The 24,041-nt window shown below is 42.6% G+C and overlaps 1 protein-coding gene across 2 annotated transcripts in view; it reads left to right on the plus strand.

The window, feature by feature from the left end:
* The window catches only part of SH2B1 (SH2B adaptor protein 1), a 74,726-nt gene that overhangs the window by 49,975 nt on the left and 710 nt on the right, over positions 1 to 24,041 (plus strand). For both annotated transcript variants that reach the window (XM_029607115.1, XM_029607114.1), the window contains exons 8-9: positions 22,310 to 22,481; positions 23,690 to 23,789. In XM_029607115.1, coding sequence (XP_029462975.1) covers positions 22,310 to 22,481; positions 23,690 to 23,789 — 272 coding nt within the window. The remainder of the gene's footprint in view (positions 1 to 22,309; positions 22,482 to 23,689; positions 23,790 to 24,041) is intronic.

The raw sequence follows: 24,041 nt of genomic DNA on the forward strand, positions 1-24,041 counted from the left end.
GAGCCCACCGCCAAATTACACTTCAAACAAGTAGGGGAAGTACTGACGTTGGCTCGAAAGGCCTTTTCAGGGGTCATATAGTAGAGCCTTAGAAACTTGTATTGCAGCTCCCTATATAAAATACTTTCAGACCATGTAGGTAAGACCTTAAAACACTGGAAAAAAGCTTGCCGAGACAACGAAAAGTGAGGCCATTGTTTCCAGCGTTCGTACAAAGAGTTAAGGTCGCCTGCATCGGTCACTGCTTGTAGCGCTTGTTTGTAAGTTGCTATCGTTGGCTTATTGAGTTTCTTTGCCCCTATCAATCTGTGTAGAGCCCAGAAAGCGGGCGACGGTGTGCAAAAACTGCCCTGGCGTTCCAGGAAGTGCCGCAATTGGATGTAGGCATAGTGATCTGAATTCGGGAGACCATAGGTCGCCTGCAGTTCCTCAAAGGAAAATAGTAGCCCTGTGCTCTGAGAATAACATTGATACACCCATTGTAGCCCCTGACCCTTCCATTTATGGAAAGTGGACAAGTTTTGCGCCGGGGGAAACAAAGGATGACCACAGATATCCAGAAAGGCCGTCACTGTAGAGGTGAAATGTAGTTTCTTACATAAAAATGCCCATGCGAGACGGCAGGACTTGATCAGAGGTTGTGCTGCCGTCAAGGAGGGCAAGTGGTTCAAGGGCACCTGAATGGCCACATTGAAAGAGAGATCCCCCACCCATCGTTGAATCTCTGCTAGCGGGGTATAATAGGTGGTATGTTCGAGCATGTCCTTAAGATGTCTCAAGAGTGCTGCTAAGTTATAGGTCCGAATATCTGGGCAATTCAATCCCCCCTTATCAACCGGAACCATAAGGGAGCTCAGTGCTATACGTGCTTTCTTACCCGCCCATAAAAATTTACGTAAAATCACACAAAGCTCCCGCCTATGTTTCTGCAAAAGCCAAACCGGTAACATTTGAAAAATATAGATCCACTTAGGCAGGATCATCATTTTATAAAGCTGTATTCTGCCCGTGATCGAAAGTGGGAGAGACTGCCACTTTTCTAAAGTTCTCCTTGTGTTATGGAGAAGCGGTTCAATATTTACTCTATACAAGTCGTGCAGATTGGAAGGAATTTTAATACCCAAGTACTTCATCGTGCCCTGAACCCATTTAAGCGGGAAGGTTCCGTCCCATGCACACCGTACTCTGCCTCCCACATCCAGAACCTCAGATTTATCCTGATTTACCCGCAAACCTGCAAATGTTCCATATGCTGCCTGTAAATTTAAAAGCAAGGAAAGTGAAGAATGGGGGTTGGTAAGGTAAACCAATATATCGTCCGCAAAAGCGGCAATCTTAAACTCATGTTCAACAGATCCCAACCCTCTGATGTTAGTATTTTGAGCTATTTTCCGCAGAAGGGGATCTATTGCCAAAATATACAGTAGCGGAGAAAGGGGGCAGCCTTGCCTAACACCTCTCCCAATATGCACCGCCTCTGATTTGTAGCCATTGGCTACTATATGAGATTCTGGACTTCGATATAGGAGTGAAATAAAAGTCAAAAAATTTCCAGTAAGGCCATATCTTTGAAGGCACGAGAACATATAAGGCCATGAGACCCTATCAAAAGCCTTTTCTGAATCGAACCCAATGGCCAAGGCTGGAGACTTACTATGAAGGGAGGTCGCCATAGCTGTTAACAAGCGGATGATGTGGGTACAAGCGGGTCTATTTTTTACGAACCCCACCTGATGTGTGGAAATGAGCGCCGGCAAAAAATGCCCCAATCTGTCCGTGAGTATTTTAGCCAAGATTTTTAAATCACAATTTAAAAGTGATATTGGACGATACGAGGCGGGGAGCAAAGGATCCTTTCCCGGTTTCGGGAGCACCGTTATATAGGCAGTATTAAAACGGGGCGGAAGAGATTCCTTTTGTATAGCATCATTGAAAAAATCAGTAAGAGTGGTGACCACTTGTAGTTGAAGCATTTTATAAAAATCGAATGAGAACCCATCTGGGCCCGGTGCTTTTCCACTTTTACTGGAGGCTATAACATTAGAAACTTCCAACGGTATGATGGGTCTATTGAGAAATGCCAATTGGGAGGTTGATAGTGTTGGAAGCGAGAGATCTTGAAAGAAATCAGCCTCCTCCCTTGCCCCCCCCGGTACGTCATCTGTGTAAAGGGATTCATAGAAGACCCGAAAGGCCTCACATATAGCCCTACGGGAGACGACCGTCAGCCCCTCTTTCGTTTTCATGGAAGATATAAACGTCTTCCCCCTATGAGCCCGGACCAAGGAAGCCAAATATTTACCAGCCTTATTGCCATATTTAAAAAAATTTTTCTCCGCTGTCTGAAATGCCTGCTGTGCTCTCTTATGCAGCGCACAATTAAGGTCTCGCAAAATACCAAAATAAGCCTTGTGCTGAGCGGGGGACGGATTCTGGGACATACTTTGCTTAAGTGTCTGTAGTGTAGCTTCTAACTGCAAGATGGTCTGATTCAAGCGTTTAGCCCGGGAAGCCACATAAGAAATGACCTCTCCACGGAGAACAGCCTTAGCGGCCTCCCAGTAGAGATGTGAATTGTCCTCATGAGCTTGATTATGAAGGGCAAATTCCTTCCATTTACTGGAAAGGAAGTCCTTAAAGTCAGGGTCTCCCCTCAAAAAACTGGGAAATCTCCAAAACTTTTCGTTGGGTTCCCTGGCCTGAAACCTAAGCTCCACCCAGATCAACGCATGATCTGATATCGCAGGGGATCCTATGGCGGCCTTAACCAACGCTTGAAACCCGTCCTGTGGAGTAAGTATATAGTCGATGCGGGACATGGCGACATGGGCCCTCGAAACGTGGGTGTAATCCCTCTCGGAGGGGTGTAGTGTACGCCACGAGTCTATCAACGAGAGCTCGCGACATAAAAACGCTGCTCCTTTCCCGGCATGACCTCTAGGAGCAGGCCCCGGCGGCGACCTATCAAGCTGTGGATCATGGGTGAAATTAAAGTCTCCCGCTACTACTGTGTAACCCTGAGCGTGGGTCACGAGCTGGGTAAGCACATGGGTATAAAAGACATGTGAGTAGGTGTTCGGTGCATATATGCAGCAAATCGTGATAAGCTGTCCATTGAGGGTGCCAATAACCATTAATAACCTCCCTTCCAAATCTTGAATAGTATTGGAAATGATGAAAGACGCAGACTTGTGGACTAAAACCGCCACTCCCCCTTTCTTCCCTTTAGCCGGCGAGAAATAACAAGCTCCTCCCCATTTTTTCTGTAATTTTTGACTTTCACCAGCTGTCATGTGCGTCTCCTGAAGGCAGGCTACTGTGGGATTGCATTTCCTAAGTTGTTGTAGAATTTTATAGCGTTTGATGGGCGACCCTAGCCCGTTTACGTTCCAGGACACAATTTTGGTAATATCACCCATTGTATAACCTTGCTTGGCTAATCACCTCCGTACTAGCCCCGAGGAAACCCAGAGAAAAACCCACAGAAGCCTTTAACCGCCCCATATTGAACAGGGAACATAACCCCAAGCATATCCACCATACTAACATGAGCCATTGACACACATTTCTCCCCTCATTACCCAACCCTGCTTCCCCTACCCTTCCCCCCACCTCCTCCCCCCCCTCCCTCCCTCCCCGACCTCCTAAACCCATCCCCAATCCCCAGCTACAGATACGTATCCTTCCTAAGCCCCTTAAATGGGGCGAGAGTCACGTAATGGTGCGGGCGGGTGCCCCACTTCTCTCCCTCCATCTCTCCATCTCCTCCGGCTGCTTCAGGGCGAACAGTCATATATATGCTCGCCACAGGCACATTCAGTCTGCATGTCCATTCCGAAGCCCCTGCGCAAAAAGATGCACTACCAGATCGCATGTAGTCCTCTCCCCAAAGGCAACTCTGCACCCTGGAAACAGAAGTAATGGGAGGGTAAAGAAAAGAAAAGAAACACATAACAGTCCCAGCAAAGACCCAGCCGGGCCTTGCTCTGAGACATTCGAGCCTGTTCCTCCCTGCAATGGGATGAGCCTCATGGCAAAGGAGTCCCCAAAGGTCCGCTCCCTATATCCGGTCCTGAAGGAAATATAGTCCAAACAAGGGCATAAAAGCCCACCTTCCCAGACACAATGTCAGGCACCGAATAAAAAAAAGAAAAAAAAAATAAAACAAGGAAAAAGCAACGTCCTCTCATGAGCAGGGACCCCTGCTTTACCAAGAAAGAGTCTACCAAACAGAAGGTGGCCATTCCTCACCTCCACATCAAGGCCATGTGCTGGTCAAAAATTGTTGTGCAGCCTCAGAAGTTTCAAAAAGGTGCGTGCGATTCTCGTGCCATATTTTGAGTCTGGCTGGATACTGCAAGGTAAAGCGGACCTGTTTTGAAAATAAAGTAGAGCAAATTTGCGAGTAGCTCCGTCTCTGCCCAGAGACTTTGGCCGAGTAGTCCTGAAAAATGCGGACCCGATGATCTTCATAGGCCAAATCAGGTACATTCCGGTATGCCTGCAGTAGCTCCTGCTTGTGAGCATAATTAAGGACTTTGGCTATTATAATTCTAGGTCGGGTCTCCCCTTCCCGTCTTTGACCTAAGCGGTGAGCCCTCTCTATGCGAAAGACAGGGAGTAACTCCGGTAAATGGAGGGCATCCGGGAGCCAGCTTTCTAAAAAGGACCCCAAGTTCTTTTCCAAGAGCGATTCCGGAAGGCCCACTAGTCGGATATTGGATCGTCTGCTCCGATTCTCTAGATCTTCTATTTTTGCTGCCTGAGCTTCCAGTTGCGACGCCATCGCAGCTAATTTGGTAGAAGCCGTATTAGCGTCGTCTTCTAAGGTACCCACCCGCGTTTCAATTTGCTCCAGTCTGGGATTAAGGTCCGAAAGAGCCGTGTGGATATCTGTGATCTGAGAGGATATGGTAGCGAGCTTCACGTCCAGTGCTTCCATAAGAATTGTTTTTAACTGCTCCGAGATCGCTGGCGTAAGCTCGGGTAAGGCAGGGGCTGAGGGTGAATCGTGCACCGCCGCCATCTTAGCGTCCCCTGGTTTCACCTTGTCCTTGTCCCGTTTCCCCGTTCGTAGAGGCATACCAGCCGGTGAGCGCTGCATATAATTGGTTATGGACATGTAGTTAAGCCTTGGAACCCCGATACAATCCGAAAGAGGCAGTTTGCAGATTTAAAACACAGAGAAATCGAAGCGGGGCACCCGGAGCCCTCTTAGGCACGTCCGACCTAGCTCACCGCATCACGTGCTCTCCATTAACTGTTATTAATCAGGTTTACTTAGGGAATAGCCACTGCTATTAATTGCATCAGTAGCATGGGATCTTCTTGCTGTTTGGGTAATTGCGGGTTCTTGTGGCCTGGTTTGGCCTCTGTTGTAAACAGGATGCTGAGCTTGATGGACCCTTGGTCTGACCCAGCATGGCAAGTTCTTATGGAAAATAAGTGTGGGAGCTTGCTGGGCAGACTAGATGGGCCGTTTGATCTTTTTCTGCCGTCATTTCTATGTTGAGACATCTGAAACGTTTTTTTAGAATCGGATGACTTCTGACAAGTGTTGCACACGTTAATTTTCTCAGGTATTGATTATTGCAATTTGTTGTTGGGAGTGACTATGAAAATTACAAGGCCTCTGCAATTATTGCAAAAATCTGCCGCAAGAATCTTACCTGGGATTTGGAAATACGATCACGTTACACCCACATTTTTATAATTTACTTTGGCTTCTGATTGAAGCGAGAATCCAGAAAAAAATACTTAATGATATTTAAAATTTTGCATTAGAATGGAGTTAGGAGGGTTAGGTATGGATCTCATTGTTTACATTCCTCAGCGTAGTTGAGATCATTGAACCAAAGTCTGGTATCTATCCCATCCATATATGAAGCCCATTTGGGTGAAGTACATAACTGTGCATTTTCCATCGCCGGTCCAGTATGATGGAACGCCCAAACCAATTGCGATTGCTAGATAATGAAATTAACTTTAGGAAAGAGTTAAAAACTTGGTTATTCATGAAGGTCTTTGCAGAAATGAAAAGTGCTACTGGTGTATTTGAATTGTGTTATCCAGTAATATGATTCATTGATGTATTTTTATATTTTGTTCTTGTTTTAATTGTGAATATGAATATTGTTGCCGCGATCTTTAGAGTGTGCGACCAACAAATATTTATAAATAAATAGGGCTGTGAGTGTAGCTACAAAGGAAGAATAATCATAAATTGCCTATAGTAATTTGTGAACCCCAGGCAGTGCTGTCATGCCTTGAGGCCCACGGACCGGGGCAACTCTAGTATGGCCTTTAATTTGTCTGGGTCCATCTGTAGGCTTTGGTGGAGATAATATATTCCAAGAAAGGAACCTCTTCCTGTTTGACAGTACACCTCTCTAACTTGGCGTAGAGGTGGTTCTCACAGAGTCTCTGGAGGACCTGTTTCACATGGCGTTGATGCTCTGACAAAGACTTAGTTTACCTGGATGATATCCTAATTTTCTCTATCATGTGGGAGTAGAGAAGGGTCCGGAAGATCTCATTGACTTTAAATTAGAAGACCGCTCGGACGTTATGCAACCCGCAAGGCATTACTAGGTATTCATAATATCTATCACAAGTGTTTAAAAGCGGTCTTCCATTCATCACCACCTTGGATTCTGATCAGGTTGTATGCCCCCTGAAGGTCCAGCTTGGCAAACATCTGAATGCTTTCAGGTGCACAAAGAGCTTGGAGATCAAGGGAAGAGTATAGCGGTAGTTCTTAGTAATGGAGTTAAGACTATGATAGTAAATACAGGGATGTAATGATCCATCCATCCTTTCCTACAGAAAAGAATCAAGCCCCGGCAGGTGATGGGGGGTGAATGAAGCCTGTTCAAATTCTCTTTAATATAGTTTGTCATAGCCTCCATTTCAGAGGCAGAAAGAGTATACCCGGCCACTGGGTGCGGCCTTACCAGGGACCAGGTCAATGGCATAATCGTAAGAGCAATGGGGCGGCAGGACTTCTGCCTGCTGTTTGCTGAACACATCTGCAAACTCTGTGAATAGTGATGGTAGACTGAAAAGCTCTGAGGCATTGGTCCGAGCCAAGGGAATCAAAGGTGAAACTTTTGTCAAGACATAACTCTGTAATGTGGCCCACTCAATGTGAGGCTCATGTAGCATGAACCACAATAGGCCTATGATGACTGCTTTGGCTAACACATATAAAGACTGATTTGCTTGCCATGCAGAATCTGTGTGCATGGTGAGGGTTACAGTGGCTCTCGTAACGTGTCCAGGCAAAGGGTCTCGTATATAACAATATTGAAAGTGGAGTATCCAGAAGAACTGTCTGTATTCGGTAATGATGGACCAAAGCCTTATGGATGAAACTGCTGTCATTGCTGGTGTCCAAGAATGTCCTCAAGAGAGAGATGTACTGTTAGTAGGAGTTGTAGAGAAGTGCAGGGATGACCTATGGTGGCCTCTCCTACCAGGTCTAGGTCCTTGCGTTTCCCGACTTATTGAGACAGTGTCTTGCAACGTGCCCAGATGTGGCTCAGTACAAGCATAGATTGAGACAGTGGTGCCTTTGTTTCTCCTCCACAGACAGTTTAAAATGGTCAACCTGCAAGGCCTCTCCTGGTGCCAGTCCCGGCTCTGGAGGAGAATTGGAAGTTACTGGATGCTGGAAATTTGGGATGGGACAATCCTAGGCCCGTTCTTGGAACTGTACATCTACCTGATTGGCTAGACTGATTAGGCCCTCCAACATCTCCAGCAGATCCCTGGCAGCCAGCTCATGCTTTAATGCATGCTGAGAGCCCTTGCCTGAAGATTGCAGACTGTCACTGCCACACTGAAGTTGAGGCCATGATGTGGAAGTGTACTGTGTACCTCCCCAGACCAAGAAATTTGTCTGATCTGCAGAAGTTCAAATGTCTTGAAAGCCATGCGACTAGGCTCGTCTAAGATCTGCCGGAATTCTTGCAAGACGTCTCCCAGGAGCAGGTCATCTTTCCCAGAGAGGCGAGGCTCATGCCAGTGTGGAACCACCTAGCAAGGATAGAATGTCACTTTGACTCGATCAAGATGGGGGAATAAAGGTGCCTGTAAATTTAACTGCAACTGAGTGATTTAGGGAAGCCTTTACATTTTACTGGATCTCCATCATACCTCTGTGGCTGAGCAAGTGAAGATTGGGAGTAGTAGGCTGTATTACGAGTGCTGGAGCAGTCCAGGCAGCTATACTAAGTTTAGAGATACCTGGCCATGATATTCAGCTGTTCCTGCTGAAGCTGATGTGCTAGCCCAGCAATGGTAGAGGTCTGAGGCGAGTCTGCTGAGCTCATGGCCTCAGGAATCTGTGAAGGATGGTGTGGGTGTGAGCCCTCTATGCTGCAGCAGCCTTGTAGGCGAATCTGAGGTCTAACCCGGCAGCTGCCGAACATGCCCTATAGCAGGACAGACTGGAGCTTCCTCTGTACCAGCTGCCTCCTCTGCAGGTTGAGCCCAGGAATGCAGGCCACAGGAACCTGGAATTTAAAGGCAACGTGTACTACTAAGGCAGGAGACGTGTTGCTGAGGCAAGACAGTACTATGAGGTCCTTGCTTACGTAGGCTGGTCAGTGTTTCCTGCCATGGGGCCTATATAATCGCATATGCGTGCGCGCCTGAGGGACGGTGGCGGGAGCAGCAGCTGGTGGTGTCTTGGGCCGTGCTGAACAGCATTCGGAGCAGGAAGCTGTGTGCTGTGGATGTCCGGCCACATTGGGGATGAGTGAGCCAGCTTGCGGGACCCTCCCGTGACCCACTGAATGTAACCCTTTGATTTCAAAGCAGTGGAGGCAGCCTATTTGGAAAGATGGTTATTCCCAAGTTGATTTGCAGTTTGATGAGGCTGCCCAAAAAGAGGAGAGAGCTGTGACTATTCTTTCAGGAATGGAGTTTTTTTTGTGTGTGTATTGTTTCCCCCCCCCCCCAGAATTGTGTAATTATTATTCCAGTAGCATGGATACCAGAACTAAATTGCCACACACATACATGCATCATTAAAAAGGCAATATGAGATGCCTGGAGTTCTGCTAATCTGATAATTTTATCATCTTATTCCTGGCTTCTTCTGGAGAGTGTTGAGTCTTCCTTGTCTGAGAAGTGAATTCTGCAAAATCTTTTATTCCTCTTTTTCAGATGGCTATAAGGTTTATTGCAGACACTGTCAAATCATGGCTACAGGCATTCCAGTGAGACAAGGAGTTTGTCTGAAGCATGGACTAGAGACCTTCCATCTAAAGCAGTGGTTCTCAACCGGTGTGTTGCAACACACCAGTGTGTTGCCACACTTCCCGGTTCCCCGCTGACCCAGCTGCTCCCTGGTCCTCCTCCGCCCGGGCTTAAAATGCTGTCAGCCTGGGCGGAACGCAGCAGGACAGCTGGAGTCAGTGGCACCGACATGGTCTCTTCTTTCCGCACCCCCCCCCCCCCCCCTGCGGCCCGGAAGAGGAAGTGGTGAGCAGTGGGTGCATGCACAGGAAGAAGAGACCACGGTAGTGTGGTCAGCGTCGGCCCGAAGAACAGAAGAGAGGCGCGGCCTGAGGAATGAGCAGCGTGGCGCGCAGAAAAATGAAGAAGAACGTCAACTCCCGCGACCGATGGGACTCCTTGCTCCGCCAGGGCTGAAAACGAAGGAGGTTAGGGTTCGGAGGAGGCTACTGCTGCTGCTAGTTCTGGGGAGGGAGGGAGAGAGAGTGAATGAGCGAGCAAGCATGTGTGTTTGAGATCCTGTGTGTGTGAGTGAGAGATTGCATGTATGTGAATGACTGAGAGCCTGTATATGTGAAAGAGGATGATGGATTCCCTTCCACAGTTAAGCAGTCTATCAAGTAGAACTTTTGCATGTTTGATAATGTCAGTGAACATTTGGCTTGGAATCTAGCTACAGTTTTTTGGTTTTGTCTTCCCCTCCAAGGACATTTGGGATGAACAGGTAGGGTAGTAAAACAGTAATATGTTGGCAGAAATGGCCAGTTGACCCACCCAGTCTGCTTATGCTGCCAAAAATATATTGCTGCTGCCAGCCATAGAACATGTCCACTTAAAGATGATAAAACTCCACATAAAGAACCTTGTTCAGGAGGTTTATTTTTTTGCCATCACTGATCTATGTTTGTTCATGATCCCAAGAAATCCAGAGAAGGCTGTGGCTTTACATCAGAGTGGAACATCTTCTGCACATAAATGCCACTATAAGAGTTTTTGAGAATTAGAAACATTCAGAGAACTGTGTTCCAATTACTTGGTAGTTTTGAGCTGAGGGAGAGGAAGAGATCTGGCATTTCCTGGACTTGAAATGCCTAAACAAGTCTTTGGACAAGCATGTTAAGATGGAATTGCTGCCTACAATAATGCAGGAAATAAATCAGCAGACTTCTTAAAATTATTCTGTGGGTCTACTAGTTGCCTGTCTTCACATATCTATTTGATAATCTTATCAGAAATCCTTGCTCTTTATGATAGATCATTACCAGTTCAGGTCACTTTTTTTGACCTTGCATTGGCCCCAAGAGATTTTATGAAGGTCTTAGCCCTCTGAAGTAAATCTTGGGATCCAGAGAGTTTGTATTTTCCCTTACCTGGACAATCTGCTAATAAGAGTGCTTTGAAGATGAAGCATCAAGACCAGAGGCTTGGTAACGCCCATGTTACAACTCTGATTGGCTATTCAGTTTTGAAAAGAGTATTTTGTATGGGAGCTTGATTCACAAGGCTTCACTAGAATCCATAGAAACTCTTTTGTCTATAATAAGAGACACCATGCTTCTTAATTCATCTTCTATAATAAAATAAAAAAAAAAAAAGGTGCCTGACAGTTTGAGGGTCTGATGGTAGTGATATCAATGGTCCCATGGGTAAGACTGCATATGAGACTTTTATAAAACCATCCTTTTAGCTGGCCAATCCCATAGCAGGACTTTGAATTCCAGCTAATTTTGTCCACATTGGTAATGTAATCATTGGAAGGACAAGTTTTGTGCAGGCATACGTTTTCAGCATTGCTAATTATATTTTTCTGACAACTGATGCCAGTTGTGCAGGGTGGGGAGCAAGATAGATGGCTTTCATGCTTCAGATAAATGTTTTACAAATGAGAATGATATTCAGTAGTCGCTTGTTCTTCAATGTGTATTGTGGAAAGGACATTACAGTTTGATCAGACAAACTTGTATTAGTCATGTATGTCAACAAGCAAGGAGGTATGAGTATGCTGAAGGACTCCTTCCCTGGACAGAGAAGTATCTGAGGAGCAAAATGGACTGATTGAGCTGGAAGAGTCTGGATGCAGGGGAATGGGAACCAGATTAAGATATATTTAATTGGCTTAGTGAGAAATGGGGAACTGCGTGAATCTGCCCCTCATAATGATGCATCATTCTTATAGGAGGAACCCAGCTTATTGGGCAATGTTGACTGATACATTAGATCAAGTATGGGATTCATGCCTTTTTTAACGTTTGATAGTGTAGATCTGTGATTTGGAAATGTAATAATGACCATACTATTCTGGACAAGGAGGCTAGGTTGTTGAGACTGAGGCTTATAGATTTGGCAATAGCAGGTCCCTTCCAGGTACTGGTGTCTATCCTTTTCAATTAAATGTGTATTTTCTAGTCAGATCCAGGATCTCCGAAACTAACAACCTGGGAGTTGAGAGGTCTCCACTAAAAATGGATTAATACTTTTTTCAATGTGTAGCATTGTTAAAGTCCAGGAGACATTCTGTGAGCAAAATGTACTGTATTTTTGCAAAGTATGCCCTGTGGTGCAGAGATTGTAGCAAGGTTCCTATGAGAATCTTTCCAAGTTTAATTTTGAAGTTTCTCTTGAGGCGTATTCAGATGGGCTTAAAAGTTTCTACCTTCAAGGAAGAATGTAATTTCCCTTGAACTGCAAATGAAAAGGCATGAGCTAAATACCCAATCAGTAAAATAAATGTGGCTGCTATTGCACAGGAAAGCAAGTCCTTTCTTCACCCTGACAACATGCAGTTTTTAAATGCAACATGGTTGTTTATAGCCATTGCATAGCAATTGGAGAAGAGTCTACACCTTCTTCCAAAATATCGCCTTATGGCCTGGAAGCAAAATACTTTGAATTGGTGTTTGTTCCATGTATCCCACAACTTTCCAGAATTCCTTAGAAAATGAAGTAGAAATAAAACATGGAATTAGCTTGATTGGATAAGTGTCCAATCCCCACCCTTGTACTTCTGAAGAAATCTTTAAATGAACAAACTAGATGGCAGAAAAATACCATACTGCTTATGTTTCTTTTTTTTTTTTAATTCTTTAAGTTTCAAATTAATAATAAAGCATTAACGCTCTGAAAGAATCACAATTAACAAGAAAAATCAGGAAATAAGATTATATATATATATATACGGTATATAATTTTTTTTTTTTAACTTAACAGTTAATAATTATTAAAGTGAGAAGGCAGTAAAGAGGAGAAACAAAGGAAACTGTATTACATGAGCATTGCAATAACATCCTCCTAATTCAAAATAGACCAACTCTAGGACTGAGGACTGGGATCAATGATCAGCATTTTGGAATCAATAAAAGACCTAAACTGTTCAGGCACAAAAAACACATGAATTTTGTTGAAACTTGACCACCCATTTACAAGGGTAGCATGATTAAAAAAAAAAAAAGTGGCACCAAGAGCGAGGAAGAAACACTTCCTCCTTTTCTTGAGTAATACAAACCAAATCTGGAAAGAGTAGCATTTTGCCCCATAAAAGGGAGTATTCATATGTTGAAAATAGACTTCATCACATTGCTCAAATCACTCTCAGCAAAAAGAAAAAACCCACTAGTAGTGTAGATCTTTCCACAACCTCATATTGAGAAGATTCCAAAAAATCAGTTAACACAAGATTAGCGGGAATCTGAGGCTCAGTTTTTCCAGATAGAAAATAGACTTTTGTAATAGAAAAAACCAAATCTGAGGAAATATTTAAAACCTAAAAAAAAAAAAAGGGGGGGGGGGCGGGCCCTGTTCTGACGCTAAGATGCTTGCCTAGTCGTCGAGCTCCCTGCCCCTGATAGCTGAATCCTTCACCTAACTTTGCTTATTGGGCACCTCCACACACATTTTTGCCTTCTCTCACCTCATGATGGCAACTAAATAAAAGATGATGGATTTAAAGCATTTTTCTTTTAGCAAAGTAGCTCCCGAGTTCGTGAGCGAAGACTGGGAACAGGAAATGAAAACTGCTGATTATGCCAGTGAGAAGGGTCGTGAAGGCCTTTCGTATGCCCTTACCGTCAGCTCTGGGCCTGTGGACATACTGTCTGAAAATGAATTAAAGAGCTGGTTTCTTGAGCTCTGATCGGATATGAAGCAACTTAAATCTGATCTCCTGGCTTCCATCTCAGAGGTGCAGGACGACCTGGCCACCCTTGGGGCTAGAGTCAATGATTTGGATATCCATGTCGATGGACACCGTGAAACTCTTAATGTGCGGACTGTGCAACAGAAACAGCTAGACATAGACAACTCACTTTTAGCTGACAAACTCGAGGACTTAGAAAATTGCTTGCGTCGCTGCAACCTTCAGATTCAAGGAGTTCCTGAACACACAGATTACACCAATGCCAGAGCCGCAGCTTTGAAAATGTGCATGTTTATTCTCGATGCTCAAGCAGCTGGCTTCCCAGAACAGGCTTATTCTTTGCCTCCTGTTGAAATTGAGCCAGCCCACAGGATTCTGGGACCATGGCAAGATGAGCACCCTCGTAACATTTTATTTTGTCTGCACAGCTTTGTTCAAAAATCAGCAATATACGAGGCTGCAAGGAAGAGAAATGAATGGCTCTGGGAAGGGCATACTTTATCTATTTTTAACGATTTAGCCCCATCTACTCTCCGTAAATGTTATGAGCTGAGAGATGTGGCAACTGCGTTGCAAACTGAGAGTATTCACTACCGCTGGACCTTCCCTTTTGGGCTGCAATTCAATCATCAAGGCATCACGTATCGCCTGAAAAAGACTGAAGCTGCAGCGGCTTTTGAATAGGCAAATTTGAGTGTTAACTTCACTGTGCCTAAGATGGCATCTGGTGCTTCAAAGATGGGTACTCAAACCAGATGGCTTCGGGCAGGCAAAGGAGGCAGGAGATTGTAACGCCATTCAGAGGATTCCCGATTGGCACTGTCTGACCAGGGTTCAAAGAGTTCCCGGTCCTTCTTAAATAGGAGACTTTTATATCTGCTTTTTGGTTGCAATATCTGTCTTTTGACTTGCTGAGTGAGGGAGAGCACTATTTTTGAATTGGAGGGTCCAATTCTTTTTTTTTCTTTTTTCTTTTTTCTTTTTGCAATGGACATTGCTTGCTGTTTTGCGGGGGGGTCTCTTAGAACATCTTGGTCTGATGTTTGCCCCCTTGGAGGTGGAAGAATCACCATTTGGGAGAGGCGGTTTATGTTGAGGGATTTGGGGATGGTTTGGGGGAAAGTTTTTTTTGTTCATACCTGTGTTTATCACATACACAGCAGTGGCGGTATACTGCTTTTTGATTTTCATGTCTCAAGCACATTCTTTTTCTGTTTTTTTGCACATATTTTTCTATTTTCTGCTATGACGGTCCGGATACTCTCTTTGACTGTTAAGGGGTTTAACACTTTACGGTAGCACTTTTTTTGGCTCAAGAATTAATTACTATAAAGCTACTATAGCGCTTATTCAGGAAATGCATTTGTGTAAAAGTCATGAGTATCTCCTCTCCTTACCACCCTGCTCGCATAAATTTCTTTCTGCTAGTTTTAAGGGGGTTAGATATGCGGGAATTGGCATTTTAATCTCTTGTACTGTTACTAATGAGGTGCCTATTCAAATTGTGGATCCACAAGGTCAGTTTATTTTGGTAAAATTAAGGGTGGTTAGAGAACTTTTTACTATTATAAACATTTATGTGCCTAATTCAGAACAGGCTTCCTTTTTGAAAAAATTGGATAACATTTTACTGGCTCATGTTAAAGGGATTATTAATCCTAGGTGGGGATTTTAATTTCACCGGGAATCCTAATTTGGATAATTCTCATCTCTTTACTTCGTCCTTGCAGGGAGTGTGGAGATCACTTACTACTTTAATGACACAATGGAGCCTTGTCGATTATTTGGAGGCAGCGATATCCAACCTCTCATACCTACACACTTTTTACTTCGCTCCTCAAGGGTCTTACTCATCTATGGACTACTTCCTCATAGATAAGGCATTGCAGAACCGTGTGGTGGGAGTGGAAATTGGGAATATTACCTGGTCTGACCATGCGCCTACTTGGATTGATGTTTTACTGCAGGATGTGGTTACCAGTTTACATTTCTGGCGCTTAAATGAAAGTTTATTAAAAGACAAGTCTTTTTCCAGCTCCTTGGGTCAACATTTATAGGAATATTATAAGATTAATGTCTCTACAGAGACTTCAGCAGCAGTGGTTTTGGGAGTGCTCTAAAGCAGTGGTGAAGAAATATCCACCTTTCGCAAAAGGGAGAAAGATAAATCTAAGATTGATTTACTAGGCCAGATCTCCCACTTCTCAGGTTTGCATATGTTAACCCAGTCTAAAGTTAGCTTTCGATGTCTTTCCCAAGCTCGATCTGAGCTTCAGGCTCTTGATGATGAGCTTTTGAATCATAAACTTGACTTAATTAAATAAACACATTATGAAGGGGGAAACAAGGTTGGGCGCTACCTAGCTTGACGATTGAAAGCCTTTCATACTTCAGGTTCTATACCAAAAATCATCAAAACTTCTCAAGGTGCTCTAGTGACTACATCCTCTGGTATAAGGGAACATTTTACTGAGTTTTATGCCTCACTCTACCGGACAGATGAGGTTATTAATGATGCTTATATTGAAGAATACCTTGCCTCTGTTTCACTGCCGTCTACCTCAGAACAACAATAATATATTGACAGTTCCATTAGTACTCCTTGACGTTTTACAAGCCATTAAACTACTGAAGTCAGGGAAATCACCAGGCTTGGATGGGTTTTCCAGTGGGGATTATAAGTAATAGTCCCATTTCTTGGTGGTTCCTTTAACTGATATGTACAATTATATCCGGGAGGGGGGTGGGGGGATCATTTTTGGTGACTTCTATTGTAGCTGGAATCTGATATAGCCAAACCAGGCAGAGATCCAATGCTTTACAGATCTTACCGCCGATCTTTGACTTGAATCTGAAGATATTGGCTAGCATCCTTGCTGAACAGCTGAATAAGCTATTGCCGTCCTTGGTACATTTTGACCAAGTGGATTTTATATCCAATTGTATGGCAGCCAACAACGTCCACAAAATTATTGATGAACTATGGTGGGTTCATAAGGAGCATATTCCCTCTGAATTGCTATCCATAGACTCTGAAAAAGCATTTTGACTTGGTTCATTGGTCATTTCTATTTAAAATCTTAGAGAAAATGAAATTTGGACCCTTTTTCCTTCAATGGTTAGCAAGCTATATGAACTACTGAAAGCTAGGGTTAAGGTTAATGGTGGCTATGGTACCAGTTTTCAATTGGGCGAGGTATGAGACAGGGGTGCCCGCTTTATTTTTGGAACTATTCACTTCTAGGGTTTGCTCCTCCTCTTTGCTTACAGGGATTAAGTTGGGAAATCTTCATTTTAAATCATGTTTTGCTGATGATATACTGTTTACATTAACCGATCCTTGCTCCTCATTAGCAGGTATTGTTGTTGAGCTGAGTCATTTTAGCAGGGCTTCAGGTTTCAAAGTAAATTTTGAAAAATCAGATCTTGAATGTAAATTTGACAGACACTGAAGTTTATAATCTTACACAACAGTTTCCCTTCAAGTGGGCCAAACGGTCAGTTATGTACTTGGGGGTTCACATTGGTGTGAGAGTAACAGATCTTTATGCAAGACTGAAAGATTGCGCATCCAAATGGCAGATGAAACTTAATGTGGACAAGTGCAAGGTGTTACACATAGGGAAAAATAACCCTTGTGGTAGTTACACGGTTAGGTTTTATATTAGGAGCTACCACCCAGGAAAGAGATCTAAACGTCATAGTGGATAATACTTTAAAATCGTTGGCTCAATGTACTGCAGCAGTCAAAAAAGCAAACAATGTTAGGAATTATTAGGAAGGGAATGGTTAATAAAACGGAAAATGTCATAATGCCTCTGTATCGCTCCATGGTGAGACAGCACCTTGAATTCTGTGTGTAATTCTCAAAAAAGATATAGTTAGGATGGAGAAGGGCAACCAAAATGATAAAGGGGATGGAACAGCTCCCCTATGAAGAAAGACTAAAGAGGTTAGGATTTTTCAGCTTGGAGAAGAGACGACTGAGGGGGGATATGATAGAGGTTTTTAAGATCATGAGAGGTCTAGAACGGGTAGATGTGAATCAGTTATTTACTCTTTTGGATAATAGAAAGACTAGGGGGCACTCCATGAAGTTAGCATGGAGCACATTTAAAACTAATCAAAGAAAGTTCTTTTTTACTCAACGCACAATTAAACTCTGGAATTTGTTGCTAGAGGATGTGGTTAGTGCAGTTAGTATAGCTGTGTTTAAAAAAAGCTTGTCTTGTTGGTGCTATACACCTTCCACTTCTTAATAATCATCTTGACCATGTTTTGAGGGATGTTCAAGATTTTGCAGTTTTTATACCCCATCTCCAGATCTGTGCCTTTCCACACCTCTGAACCAGAGTTTTTTTGACAGCATTTTGGTTAGGCTTTTGCTTTGGAATGCACTACCCAGCAGAGAGAGCCAACAGGAACTGCTGAATTTATCCTGTCACCATATGAATCAGTGTAATTTAATAGATGGGGGTCAATTCACTTTAGACCAATTTTTTTCTCTTTCCTTTACTGCAAAGTTATTTTGTGTGTTTGCACAACATTTTAATTTTGTTGAAGATAATCAAATTATAAATCTATAACAGTTAGAAAATCTTTGTGTTCGGATTTACTCATGTCTCTTTTAGACATGGGATGGACTATGGTCATAGTTATGTGTTGGTTTCTTTAGACATTTCTGCAGCGTTCAATATGATCAATCATATTCTTATTCCATTTACAAGAATGTGGCATCTCAAGTGTAGTTTTAAATTGGTTCGAGTTCTTTTCATCCAATGCTCAGTTTCAGGTATCTTTGGGTAATCAAGTCTCTGCTTGGGCTTCTATGGACATAGGCATTCTGTAAGCTTCAGCTTTAATCATCACTTTTTTAATATATGTTTCGCCCCAATTTGTAAGCTTTCTAGTCTGTGTAAGGATTTAAAATTCACATGGACGACATCCAATTTTTGGTTCAAGATAAAAGAACTTCTGTAGCAAGCCATGTAAATGAAATGACTTTCCTTTAATAAAAACTGCCTCTCAACTTGGATAAAACCAGTTTTATTCTAATTCAAAGAGATTGTTCCAAATCATACTCCAGGGATATCCACATTGACAAATCCACTTTCCCATTACTTCATGTTTTAAAAGTCTTGACATTTGGATTGGCTCAAAGTTATCTTTTCAGTCTCATATCAAATCAGTTATTCACTCTAGTTTTTATAAACTACATATATGTTGTAGTTTAAAACAGTTATTAGATGCACCAGATTTCCACACTATTGTTCAAGCATCCATTCTTCCTTTGATTTTTGTAATTCTGTTTACCTTGGTTTACCTGAGACCTTTACAATAATTAATCAATGCCACTGAACATCTAATTGCTGAAAAAAATATATATTACCCCAATTTTAATTGATTTACATTGGCTTCCTATTTCACAGCGTATTTTGTAAAAAAAAAAAAAATAAATAAATTAATATAGTGATATTTAAATTTTTCAACTCAAAGACAACATCTTGGCTAATTCATTGTTGAGAGTGCATCAAGCCATTTGTAACATGAGAGCTGCTCAGAGGGTTTTTCTGGATGTTCCCTCTGTGAGGCAGGCTCGGTTGGCAGTTACTTGGGAAACGTGCCTTCTGAATTGTAGACCCTTCTTTTTGGAACTCATTGTCACAGGAATTATTGTCAAGAGGAAAGCTTTTAAACAGGTCTAAAAACTTATTTATTCAGGGAGGTTTACTTCTGATTTTATTCTGTTTTTAATACATTTTATATATATAATATATAAAATGTGTATATATATGTATTTTTTAGCCATTTTATTTCTGCATATTTTAAGCATTTTGTATGACGTTTGTACGTTATCATTTAAGTCATTTTTATCTTTATTATGTATGTATTAGCTGTATATTGCTTCGAGCTCGCATTGTGTCAATGATTAACAAATTCTTAATAAAGATAAAGAAAAATGACAGCAGAAGGCAAGATGGCCGCTTGAGCGCTCCACACTTCAGGTGCACTCCGGAGTTTTTCCTTGTTCTGCTGATTTGCTACTTGTTTTCTTGTACTATGCCTCCAAAGAGGGGGAGGTTAGGACTTACCCTGCTGAGTCCTCTCCTTTGCCAGGGTACTGCCTGATTGACAACATCATAGTTTGTTCCCAAGGGGGATTTCCCATTGTCCCCGATGAAAGAACAGGTTCAGCTATGAAGGATATGCAATGAAGGTACTAGGTAATACATTTTAAAACTAATAAGAGAAAATTTTTTTTTTCTCAACACATAATTAAGCTATGGAATTCGTTGCCGGAGGATGTGGTGAAAGCTGTTAATGTAGCTATGTTTAAGAGAGGTTTGGACAAGGTAGAATTGCATAAATCCACTGCTTATTCTTGGGATAATCAGCTTGAAATCTCTCTACCCCTTGGGATCCTGCCAGGTACTTGTTATCTGGCTTGGCCACTGTTGGAAACAGGATTCTGGGCTTGGTGGACCTTTGTTCTGACCCAGTATGGCAAGTCTTATGTTCTAACTCCTGCACATGCTCAGCAGAGCAAAGTTCTACTGAGCTCAAAGAGGGAGGTCCATTTGGTACTGTCGGATGATGTCACCCATGTGTCATTGCTAACTCATCCAGCTATGAACAGAGAATCCCATTTATAGTAAGCAAACTTGCTATCTCCAAACTTTTCTGAATTCCACCCAGTGAGGTGTTGCTGTACTACATCCTACAGCTCATGACTGCTGGGGAGTGAAATAGAATGAGAAATTCCCTTATCAATTCCTGTTATAGTACCTCCCACAGCAGTCAGAACCAGCCTGCCCATGAATATTTTGGATATGTCATTTGACTATGCACTTGGATAATTATAGTACAAAATGATGTGCATTTCAGATCATGAATTGCTGGAGAAGTTTACTGAACAGGAATGCCTTCTGGAAAAGTTAGTGGATAGGAAGTTCTGGCATGCAATTTTCTGATTTGAAACTGTTAGTCTGCAGTTATGCCCACAGGTCCTGATTTCTGTAAGAGTAAAATGAGCAGGAGTTGATGGTAAGGAAATTCCCAGTCTTTCTCCTTGTCCCTGAATGAGGACATATAGTATTGAGTATAACTACATATTTCTCTGATCTCTCCCTATCATCTGTTTGTTTGTACCTGTAATCAGTGTTGACTCTAGCCATTTTATCTTCCTGATCTCTCCCTAGCTATTTATTCCTAAATGAGGACAGAAATTGTGAAGAGAAGCACCTTTATATTTGTCTCAATATCACTGCCTATTTCTAAAGGAAGTCATCCATTGTCAAGTGTAGCCTCTTTCTTTCCCAGTTCTCTCTTTTAGATCACCACATGTCCATGCATGAATAATACAAGGATATAGAAAAGGATCATTGCACTTATTGCCTTCAGTAAAGCAATATTTTAAACAGTCAAAAGGTACCCAAGCTTAGAGAGTTCACTAAATCTCAAGAAATGGTGTATATGCTAGGCATGCAAAGAAGACATTTTGAAAGAAGTTACTGAAACACCATTATCCAAAGTTTTGGCTCCAGAGTTGAACTTTTTTCAGGGATACCATACATATAAAGCACACAGCTTGTGATCATAGTAAATGAAGATTTGCAGTGGCCCCCATCCTGCTAGAAAAAGAATGGTATGACATCCAAAAATTCTAACTATGCTTTAGAAGAAAGCAGAGAAGTGACAAAATAGGTTCATTATGTTTCCAAAAGCAGTAGGATAAAATAAAATAGTGGCATGGAAACGAGTAAATGTTAATTGGTTACTCTTTCAAACAGTACATAGACTAGGGGACACACAATGACATTATGAGGTGGTACATTTAAAACTAATAAAAGAAAATATTTTACTCGGTGCATAATTAAGCTCTTGAATTTGTTGCCAGAGGATATGGTGAAAACTATTAGTGTAGCTACATTTAAAGGTTTGGACAAGTTCCTGGAGGAAAAGTCTATAAACCATTATTAAGGTAGAGTTGCAGAAAGCCACTGCTTATCCCAGGGATAAGCAGCATGGTATCGTCTCTGCCCCTTGGGATCCTGCCAGGCACTTGGGACCTGGATTGGCCACTGTTGGAAACAGGATACTGGACTTGATGTACCTTTGGTCTGACCCAGTATGGCACTCAGCATAATTGTATTACTATGAGTGGAATATAAATATTTAAAATTAAATAAATCTTATGTAAGATTTTATAGTATATTCCATGTCCTTGTTCCATATTGTAGAACTGTTGCATGAAAACACATCTATATGTATTGTAGAAATAGATTCAACAAAACCAAATTCCTTTTTTTTTAGATAGGCCTAACAAAAAAATGACCTGACCATAGAAGGTGTTAATTTGCTTCTCCATTAGGGGAAATGCATTGTATCAGTGACTTGAACAGGAAGCAGGGTCCAGGAGGGTGAAGTTACATGGATGCCATACAACATGGCAGATTTGGATCTGTGCCTTAACAGACACATCTTTAACCCACCCCAGAATTTATGGAATAGGTGTGATTTCATCATCCTTGTCTTTATCCCCTTTCTGGGTTTCTGGATAAGATATTTAACTTCATTATGCTTCAGTAATACATAAAGTACATGTATTAATATGTATATTCATGTTTTTCACTTGTGTGAATTTGCAAGTCATAGAACAGGTCTAACCCATGGAACAGTGACAGCATATACTGTAAAGCCTTAACTTAAAATCATTCTATTACCAAAATTATCACTTCAATGCTTTTTTGTAATGCAACAGTTTACATTTCATGGTGTCATAACATTCATGTTTTGGTTGTATTGTATGTGTTTTGCTTGTATGTGAGCCATGAAAAGAGGTTGATGCTTATGAAAGCTTTGCATAATGTTTGTTTAATTCTTGAACGAGAACACAGGGTCGAGCATATTCTTATTTCTCCAATCTCTCCTTAGCACCTTCGCTTGTCCCTGAATGAGGATGGCCAGTGTCGTGTGCAGCATCTTTGGTTCCAGACGATTTTTGACATGTTGGAACATTTTCGGGTCCATCCCATTCCCCTGGAATCAGGAGGATCCAGCGATGTCACCTTGGTCAGCTATGTGGTGGCATCTCAGCGCCTGCATGGTGAGCCAAATACATTGATGATGTGTGAGTAGCCCATGGCCGCAGTGGAGGAACCCTACATTCCCCTCTTGTCGCCTCTGCTGGGAGACACATGATCTTCCACAACAGTTATCTCCCTGTGTCATCGCCATGACATTCGCTTCATGTCATCCCCATCCCTGCATTAAATAGTCCAGTAGTCTGTGCTAAGCATGTGCTTCTTCACCATCCTAACTCCAGCCCTGGAGTCTGTTCATCTCTGCTGTCACTGCTTGCTGTGCACTAACAGAGAGAGAGAGAGAGACTCTAACTTCATCTGCTTACAGCAGTATAGAGGGACGGTGTATGCCTCGCTTGGCTCGGGCACAAAGATAAATCTGTAGCCGAGAGAAATGGAACCCACCTTACCTGCTGATGCCAGCAGAGAGAACCTTCCTGCCCATAAACTGCTCGCTCCCAGCTGCAGCAGAGAAGTCTTCCCTTCTGCCATTGCCTAATCTGTCTTTATCCTAGTGCCCTTCCTAGGTGTCATCTGTTTGTGCCTGATAATTTTGGGCGTCCGTGCATTCTTTGTGGCAAAGTGTGCCATGAGCCAGTATGGTTGAGGTTTTACGTGAGTTGTGGTTGAAGTGTCTCTCAAGAATCGTTATGCGCTGCGTAATTGGATATGGAAGGAGTGGTGTTTGAATGTACCAGGAATCGGAGAGTGTTGGGATTCCATGGAGACTCTGTGCTGAGAGCTGGTAAGAGTGGTGTGCACAAACTCTATTGAGGGTTGAATGCTTAAAGGGGTTTTGCTGTATCAATAATGGTGTCTGATGGAAGATTTATAACTCATTTTACGAAGGGAAGAGATTGTCCCCTCTATTGTCTGTGTGGATGCCGGCATGTACTAGTGCAGTTTGTTTGCCTGCTCTATTAGCTGTGTGTGTAACAGAGTGATTGCAATATTGAATGCTTATCAGTATGTGACTGCCCTACTGCACATGCCCAACTGTAATGGTGGTGCAGTTTGTGATTGCAGTGTTGTGTGCATGTTGTATGTGACAGTGTGGTGTGTGTTTGGGCGATTACACAGCTGTGTGTGTGAGATTGGTGTTTTGGGTGGCTGCTGCTCCCCATAAAATGTCTTTGCTTTGCTTCATTTGTATTGCCTCTGCTGCACATTAGCCCTTGCCATGACTGCTCTGCCTGACTGGCCTCTTTGTTCTCTTGGTCCATCTTTGCAGGCCGAGAGAGGGCAGGCAGTAGATCGACAGTGTGTGAGGTGGCCCATCGTCTCCCAGACTCACCATCTAACCCCATCTCCATTGGAGCGAGTGATTGTTTGTAAGTGTGCAATCTCTTCATTCATACCTCATGTGCACCTCCTAGAAGTCTAAGAAATGCCTAACACCCTGGAGGGCAGAAGGGGGAGAAAAGCTGCAGAAGCCTCTGCCTTTACCTTTAGAACAAGCTCATATGCCTAGAAAATAGGGTTTCACTTTTTTTTTTTTTTCTTTCTGCTTCCATCTTTTCTTGTTAATTTTGTGTGCTCTTATGTTGACTTAGGGAAGGTGTGAGGAATAGTCAGAGTCTGGG

The sequence above is a fragment of the Rhinatrema bivittatum genome, chromosome 6, assembly GCF_901001135.1.
Source record: "Rhinatrema bivittatum chromosome 6, aRhiBiv1.1, whole genome shotgun sequence".
In the NCBI taxonomy this organism is placed as follows: domain Eukaryota; kingdom Metazoa; phylum Chordata; class Amphibia; order Gymnophiona; family Rhinatrematidae; genus Rhinatrema; species Rhinatrema bivittatum.